The sequence below is a fragment of the Drosophila mojavensis genome, unplaced genomic scaffold (assembly GCF_018153725.1).
Source record: "Drosophila mojavensis isolate 15081-1352.22 unplaced genomic scaffold, ASM1815372v1 contig_277, whole genome shotgun sequence".
Classification (NCBI taxonomy): Eukaryota; Metazoa; Arthropoda; class Insecta; order Diptera; family Drosophilidae; genus Drosophila; species Drosophila mojavensis.
Genome location: NW_025318822.1, coordinates 1,720,664 through 1,730,000, shown reverse-complemented (window position 1 = coordinate 1,730,000; position 9,337 = coordinate 1,720,664). Strand labels below are relative to the sequence as shown.

Below are 9,337 nucleotides of genomic sequence, written 5' to 3'. Positions count from 1 at the left end.
ACTCTTCAACATTGACACCGATGCACCTGCGCAAGGCCAAGCTGATGTTCTTCTGGGTGCGCTATCCCAGCTCGGCGGTGCTCAAGATGTACTTCCCGGACATCAAGTTTAACAAGAACAACACAGCACAATTGGTGAAATGGTTCTCGAACTTCCGGTAAGTTGCACACGCCTCCACAGCACGCCCTCTACTTAACTATATACCTATATACATATATATAACTGTATCTGTCTCTATTGTGTAACTCTTACTCAAGCAGCATTCATTTTTATGATTTCATTTGTGTTATTCCGTTAGCGTATATTATTAGAACATTTGTAAATCTGTCAGGCACTTCAACAAAAATTCCAAATTCAATTCGATTGCCAACTGTCGAATCCTTGACTTGCACTCAAGAAATCGCACAACTGACGCCTCGGCGCATGCAATGCAACGAAGCCCCAGCCATCGCGCAGCCCCTCCAGTAGAGTTGTTTGGCATTTGCAATCCATTTGACTGTCAGACCTGTCTATGGGCGCAAGAAGTTGCCAAAAATAATATACATACATATATATATATATATATATATATATATATATATATATATATATATATATATATATATATATATATATATACATGTATGTATATATCTATGCATCGGTAACGACAGCTGGCAAAGACTTTTGAGCACGGATCCTGCAGCTCTGCAGCTCTGCAGTTCGCTTTTCGCGCCAAATGCGAGGCACATCTGCAGCTAACCACGCGACAATACAATAGTTCACCTGGATTTTGATTTCAGCCCCTAACAAAACACACACATACACAGACACTCACACAGACAGACTTGGCTTAGCAGCTGTCCCTTGTTGTTGCTCGTGCTTAGCCAACTACGCCCTACCCCTAGCTCCTGCCCCGATTTGCTTTAAGACATGCGCAACGTCTTAAGAAATTCGCCTCAATTCTTACCTGCGCACAGAGAAATCGTGGCACGGGTTTTTCCCTCATTCGTCCTTTACGAATTCTTTTGTTTGTCCTGGGTAGTTTCTTAAGGGTTGCTGCCCCAAAGAAATCTCCTATGACTGAAGGCGACTTTGCATGGGAATTTCATTTGGCGTATCTTATCCCTTTCTATTCTCTATTTCTTTTGCGACTTCAACTTTCGACTGCTGAGGTTAAAATGGGTGGGAATATTTTTGTTGATGTCGTTGGCTTGCTTCGGTTTCTTTTCCTTTCCGTTTCCATTTCGCAGTGCTTTATGCTTAGGGGTAGGTCGGCTCAGTTAGTAACGGTTCCTTGTTTTTTTTTTATTTCTCAATTACTTTACTCAACTTATTTTGCATTTTTATTTTCTCTTCTTTTTTATCTCATATAATTTTGTTTCGTTTTTAATATGGGAAGTCAAGGAAATTAGCACTCAATCTCTTGCACAGTTCACAACAGTTGAACATTATGAGTTTCCCACACACGCACACACACACACATACACATACATCAGACACATTAGAGGACTAATAACATGTTGCATGCCACTTTCAGTGGCCACTTAAGAAAATGCAAAAGGGTCCGTTGATAGTCCTGGCCAAGGATGCTCGAGCATTTTTCCATTTTCGCATGTTTGAAGTGTGAAAGAAAGTTGCAGCGGCTGCTGCTTTATTAAAAAAGAATGCGCCCACTCAATTTTAGAGACGGGGCGGGGGCGGGACGGAGCGGATGGTTTGGGGCAAGTGTTGGCATTTCTTGCCACTCTTTTTCGCCTTTGTGCGGGCTAATTAGGAAAAGTGGCTTTTGTATTTGTATGGCACTTATATAATTGCATTATCTGCCTTCACTCTTATGGCAAATGCAAATAATGAAAAGAAAGCAGCCAAAGGACCATGCATGTCCACACACACACACACTCGCACACACACATACAGACACACTCACCCACTTGGTGGGGAGGCAGGCTAATTAGTTTGTTTGACTGACTGCCAGTTAGGGGCAAGTGCAGCAGGAGCTCGTTTCTTTGGCTGGCGCGCATTTGTTGAGGGCGGGGGGCGGGGCAGCTACTTGAGAGTCGCGCCTGGAGAGACGCGCACAATGGCCACCCAGCCCTCAACTGGCAAAAGGCGCTCAAGGATATGCAAGGAACTCACACACACTCACACACACACACATGTGACTTTCTATGTGTTTTTTGTGTTTGGATTTTTTTTTCTTTTTCTTTTTTGTTTGTTTTTGTTTTCTGTTTTTGAGTTTTGTTTCTCCATGAAGCATTTTTGAGGTTAAGTGTCCTTTTGGCGCTTAGTACAGGCAGCCCCAACCATGGCCAGGCAGCCAGCCACCTGAAAAGATCTTGCTGAATTAATAAAAAAAATAAAAATAAAAACCAAAAAAAAGGAAAAAATCATGAAATGAACAGCAACAACAACAGCAGCAAACAAAATACATATATGTATATACATACACACATAGACATACACACACAGACACTCACACACATACTCACACACGCACACATATTTCAGTATATATATAACGATGCTTACATATTTATACATATTTATGTATGTATGTATATATAAAGTGTTGCCAATTACTTCATTAGTGTATGAGGTAGAGATGTCTGCATATGTGTGGGTGAGTATGTGTGAGCTTATTAATGTACTTATTCTCTATTCATACCATAAGTGAATGGCACTTCTAAAGAAAGCAAAGAAGTAGCAAAGAAGCAGACTTGACACACACACGCATACACACATACACACAGACACACAGACACAGGCGCAGCCTCTCCCCTCCACACATACACACACACATAGAGACACGCATGCAGTTTTATGCAGTTTCTAGTGTGTCGCTGGCTAGCTGCAAAGTGGGCGTGCGCCACGCCCAAATATGAATTGTAAATAGGCTACGAAAATTATATAAACTAATTAGTTAAAGCAGCGACTGCACATCCGTTGGCGTCATTTTGTGTGCAGCATGTGAGTGAGTGAGTGTGTGTATGTGTGTGTGTGGGTGTGTTTGGAAGCGTATTATATAAATTAAGTGGCGCAGCGCACACACTTATGGCAGGCAGTTAGCTAAACTTCCTTTTCCTGGCACCCAACACTTGATGCGGCATTTGAATGCCAGCCTCAAGCCAAACAGCAGCAGCAGCAGCAGCAAAAGCAAAAGCAACAAAAACATGTGAGAACCCAAAGCTAATTGCATTATCACACACACAAAATATTGTGCCTTTCACACACGGGGCTACAAGTAGGCAAAGCTTTGTTGCCAAACGCCTAATAACTATAGGCACCCGGCCTGGAGCGCCCTAGCCACAGTTTTCAGATATTGTTGCAAGCCTTAACAAAGGCTCACACTGACACGCACACACACACACACACACACACACAAAGACTGAGGTGGGGACAGATATTCTGTCGCAATTTGTACCGTTGGCTTCTTGCGTTTGCCTCATCTCTGCTCATTATGGGCATCGGTCCATTGTAGGGAAAGCTTTGCATTTGCTGTTCAAGTGCGCGTGGCAGCCGCCTCCGGGGAGCTCCTCGTGGCTTGACAGGCTTCGTTCTCATTCTCGTGCTCGTTCTCAATGCAATGACTCTGGCAAAGACATCTAGCCCCGTGCCGCAATCTGGTTCCATTTGCGCAATTCGCGCTTATTGTTTGGAAAAATCAACAGAGAAATCAGCCAGAGACATGCACAGAGAAATGCATTTGGCGGCAACTGCTGGGAAATCTTGAAATTAGCGCGATTATCGGAGCGTTGTCAAGTGGGCGGCAGCAACAAATGTAGCACAGACGATTGAGGGCTGGGGGTAGAGCGAGGACTTTTCATTAGAAAAAGACAAGCAATCACTTACACACACACACACACACACACATATACATAGAGGCGGCAGTTGCTACGGCCCCGGACACAAATCACTTGACTAAACAAGGCGGCGACACAGCAGCCAACACGAGGAGCATAAACAGCACCACTGAGGCACCGCTGCACTTGCTAATTAAGTCCCCAACCACTAGACAATTGGCAGGCAGGCGGGCAAGGGACGGGCAAGTGGCGGGCAGGCGAACAGTTAGGCATTGGCCCACCCAGGGGGGAAGCTAACCGCAAGCAGAAGAAGACGCTGCCCGTTAACTTGCACGTTCGGCGCCAGCATATATATGTAGATTAATATACATATATATGTATGCATGTGTCTGTGTGCAGTACTGCAGCCAGCAGCCCTCAGCGCTGTCGTTGCACATTTGAGATTTATTAAAAATTCTTTACAACAAAGAAGCACAAAAATCACACCCACACACACACACACACACACAGAGAGAGAGAGACAAAGTCGAGGCTTTTAGGGTAGAACAGAATGGCGCGCCTAAGAGTATGCTGCAAATTTATTAATAATGTCATATTGCAAAGTCGATCCAATATAATGCATTAAGCCCATGCAGGCAAGAGGCAGTCGATATAGGCTTAGCATCAGACAGAATGGAACAGCAAACGTATGAGTGCAAGCCAGTAGGAAATCTTTCCTTCTTTGTTTTGTTTTTCGTTTGGGGTGAATGCATGAGAAAAATCTTTGCTTTTGAATTCGACTTTGGTTGTTTTTTACTTTCTCGGTGACTGTTTCTGTTTTGTTTCATTTATCTTACCGTATCCTCTTTCTATAATTTCTTACAACTTTTACTATGATTTCGTAAATTTGAATGCTGTTTCAAAAACCCCAAAAAAAAAAAAAAAAAAAAAAATTCAACTTTAAACCAAACAAAAACAAAGTATAGCTATTTAGTATACTGACCGAAACCAAACATATTCCTCATCTACGCATCTGCAGAGAATTCTACTACATACAAATGGAGAAATATGCACGACAAGCTGTCACTGAAGGCATCAAGACACCCGATGATCTGTTGATTGCTGGAGATAGTGAATTATATCGCGTGCTCAATTTGCACTACAATCGCAATAATCACATTGAGGTATGCAACAAAGTACACACATATATACACACCTACACTAACAAACAGAGCTGTAAATACTTTAAACTACCAAACAATAATTGCAAGTAATTAAATAAGATTTTGAGTATTCATTGAAGTAATTAAAGCTCTGTTAGCAATACACTACACTACAATAATACACTAACACACACTGACGATCAGAGAGCTGTAAATACTTTCAATTACACTAAAGTAATTAAAGTAATGAAATGGTAATTTCTTTCGTATTGCAATAAATTAAAGTTTTCTCTTTTGCTATGATAATTAAGTAGTTAAAGCTCTGTTGATAATGACACACACACACACATGTACACACACACACACACAAACACACACACAGTAAACACACCTCGTTTCGCTGCCGTTTGACCTTTTTGCTAATTATCATTATCGTTCGTCCTTCGCCATCGACCACGCCCACAGGTACCCCAAAATTTTCGCTTTGTGGTCGAACAGACACTGCGTGAATTTTTCCGTGCAATACAGGGTGGCAAAGACACCGAGCAATCGTGGAAGAAATCCATATACAAAATAATCTCACGCATGGACGATCCCGTGCCCGAGTACTTCAAGTCGCCGAATTTTTTAGAGCAGCTGGAATAAGTGGAGGAGTTGGCTATGCCAACGATGCCACCACCTCTCGATCAATCTACGAACCCTGCTACAACAACAACAACATCAGCTACTACAACACTAACAGCTACAACAAGAACTACTGCAACAACAGCAATGCCGAAAGCGAAGCGAAGACAAAAGTTAAAAAGTTAAATCTACGTAAGAAATACAACTGGATATAATGCAAAGTATCATTGTATTATTGAACACACAACAACAACAACAAGAGGCAACACACATTTACATAAGTATTCGCAATATTTAGGCCTCTCGTCGAAATTTTAAGGTAGAAACACAAACAACTTAAAAGAAAAACAAACAAAAAATCGAATCGAACAACAATTTCTTTAGAGCCGTAAAATATTATTTGTAAATTTCGAAAATGCTGTCGCCGCTCCCTGGTAACATAACAAAAATACAATTTTAGCCGCAATTCGTATTAGGTTCGACACATTCACACACCCACACACACACAAGAATCATATATATACAAGCCTCAACTGAAGAAAAATACAAATATATTTAGATCAGCGCTGAAAAGAATGCAGCGCATTTGATTTGATCAGCTACCAAATGTTGTTCGAGCCGAAGAACAAGGAACATAGTGCAAATTTAAAACCTGAGCCGTTAAACACAAACCAAAACACTCTCAATCACACATACACACACACACACACACACACACACACACACACACACACAAATACACAGAGACTACAAATGTATTTATACAGAGTGTAAACTGTACTCTGACCGTTGGGTTGCTTAGTTGAAATTTTTTAAGAAATATTTTTACAATGCGTATATATTACAAATACATACATAGTTGAGCCATCTAATAATCTACCGCAAGTTGACACACATTCACACGCCCACATACACACACACAATACACCCATACATACCAATACACACACTTATATATCGGTAAAGTTTTACGGTGTATTTTCTCTATCCGATCGAAAAGTTCTTTGCAGCTGAAGCCGTATTCGCTTCAATTGCAGACAAACTTTTCTGTAAGCTGAGGTGTTGCAAAACCTTTTAAAAAGTGTTGAGCAATGCTGTCGCTTCACAAGCAAGCATATATATCAATTAACCAAGTTCAGGTTGCTTTTTCCTTTAAAACTTAAGCATAATTCGATGTCTATTAAAAACGTAAAAAAAAAAAATCTTTGAAAAAAAAAAACAAAAAAATTATTATCAAGAAAAACGTAGTCTTAAAAAAAATTATTAAAAACAAAAAGAAGAAATTTAATAATTAATTGAATTAGCAGCGGGCGTTAGGGTAGCGACAATTTATTTAATGTTATTATGCAAAACATACGACCAAAGTTTATTGTTAATCCACTGAATTTGAATGCGATTTCCTTTTTTGAAACCCATTATATACATATATATTACGAATCATTTTTAAATGCACCAAATTGTGCACGCATATTACTTTTTAAACTTTTAAACACAAACACCACACACACACACATACACTAGTCTGTTATTTATGTACATACTTATATGTTTAGTTGAATAGAAATTCGATTTAAGTTAACGTTTAGTTTAATTTACTTGGCCTTAAGTTGCAACAAATATACAAAAACCAAATACAAAATATATAAAAAATATATAAATACACAAATCAAAATTTTGAGTTTGTTTTCTTTGACTTATCGTTTATTGTTTTATCATTTCCAATGTCGGCTGAGTGCCTTTAATACGCACTTTCATTTCATACAAAGCATGGAAAGTGGGCGGGTTAAGAGGGATATGTTGGCCAGCTCTGCACGTCAGTCAGTGTTGGTCAAACCAGTGTTGCGCAACATCAAATGCAACACAGCAACAACAACAACATCAACATCAACAACTATCATCTGAGCATGCAACACACATAAATACATCGCTAAAAATATCGAATTAAACAAAAACAAAATACAAAATATATATATGCACGAAATATTCCTCAAAAACAACTTTTCGAAAAACCAACAAATTTCGGCCCATCATGTGCTTTGAGGAGCCCATCAGCCGGCATTAGAGCCCCCCTTGCCACACCCCTAGCGCCCACTCGCTTAGATTTTGGCTGGAATTTAGAGATTAGAGCCGGAAGAACACCGCTTTATATAGAAGTACTACATAATGCAAAACTTTTGGCAAACCCAATGATTAAGCAAAATTTTAACAATAGTCGAATTTTAGCTAATGCAAAATTAAATCGAACTAACTATTCTGCGGACATATGGCCATATCATATAAAAATATATGTATGGCTATTGCCTTACAGAATCGTATGCAATTCGGCGAAATTATCACAAAATTAAACAAGTATAAACGGTGAGTTTCCTAATCTAATGCAAAAAAAAAAAAAAGAACAAAACAAAATTTAAAACTAAATTCTTTATTGATATCGAAATTCAAATTGAAAATTTCATAAAAAGAAAAACAAAATTCATATTTAGATTAACAAAGCGTACAAACATAACATTGATTACATTGGCTAACTACATGATGAAAGAAGAAATTTATTCTCATTTCAAAAGTTTTGTTTTAGTGTTTCTTTTTTTAAGGTTTTCATTTCACACTTGCTGCAAACACAAAAATCGAAATTGAAAACTCAAAATTGAAAATTGAAAATTGAAAAAAGCTCGTTGATTGTTAATGCCTTTACAAAATTTATTAAACGAAAACGAAAAAACTTTTGGCACTAAAGTTGACTTAAAAAATTTATTTAAACACAATTGTAACTGATTTTGTGATAAGACAAACAAAAAAACTAAAAAAGAGGTTGAAGAAGAAGAAACTTTGAACTACATTATTGTTTCGGTAAATACTAATATGGTGGCAATGGTTGGGCAGTGGCCACGCCCACTGGCCAAACATGCCGCCATACGAAATTATTGATTGTAAAAATAGATAATCTAAACGAAATTGAAAATTTTTAACAATCCCTTTAGGCAATTTAAGGCGTATTAACAATAAACAAATGCTACAAAAACAAAAAACTTTCGGCTAACAAAAAAAAAAAAAAAAAAAAAAAACCAAAAACTTTAGGCAAAATTTTTATAAATTAAGCAAGTCGAAATTCAACACGTTTTTAACATGGAGATGAAAACCAAAAACAAATTGAAAAAACCAACAAAAAAAGTTCAATTTGAAAATAAGAAAAAATTATAAATTTACAAACTTAAAATTCTGTTTTGATTTCAGTTTGTCAATTTCTCCAAAAATAGATCATTTTGTGACAATATTTCTAATGGCATAAATGATGTTTTAGAGCAGTTTGAACACATTTTGCCAGCCCATTTGCTTGCGTACCAATAAGAACAACAACAAATTCAACACACAGACACAAATACAAGCATACAGCCACAACTATACATATACTATATATAAATTGACATACATACATACATATTTCATACATTTATACTTACATACATAATTATACTATAAGTGAACAAAAAAAAAAAAAAAAAAAAAAGGCATATTAATAATTGGTTAATAAACAAAATTGAAAAAAAAAAAAAAAACACAAAAAAAAAAAAAATATATTGCTTGCTTTTTCTTTACTAAATTGCTTCAAATTTTGGCATTTATTTTCATTTCTGATATTTAACATTTTTGGTTACATTTCCAATTTTCGGCATTTACGAAAGCAAAATTACCGCGTCAACGGAATTGATTGGCCTTTACCAACACTACTACAACACTACAAATCCAAAAACCAACTCACAAACAACAACTAAACGGTAAGCGAATCTTTAT

At 37.8% G+C, this 9,337-nt stretch overlaps 1 protein-coding gene across 5 annotated transcripts in view; it reads left to right on the top strand.

The window, feature by feature from the left end:
• The window catches only part of LOC6574072 (homeobox protein prospero), a 68,033-nt gene extending 60,256 nt beyond the window's left edge, over nucleotides 1–7,777 (top strand). For 4 of the 5 annotated variants that reach the window (XM_032728800.2, XM_032728832.2, XM_044008374.1 and 1 more), the window contains 3 exons: nucleotides 1–157; nucleotides 4,801–4,945; nucleotides 5,390–7,777. The exon at nucleotides 1–157 is cut by the window's left edge and continues 29 nt beyond it. In XM_032728800.2, coding sequence (XP_032584691.2) covers nucleotides 1–157; nucleotides 4,801–4,945; nucleotides 5,390–5,569 — 482 coding nt within the window. In that variant the 3' untranslated portion in view covers nucleotides 5,570–7,777. The remainder of the gene's footprint in view (nucleotides 158–4,800; nucleotides 4,946–5,389) is intronic. The other variant, XM_044008373.1, reaches the window with a different exon arrangement.
• The last annotated feature ends 1,560 nt before the right edge of the window (nucleotides 7,778–9,337 follow it).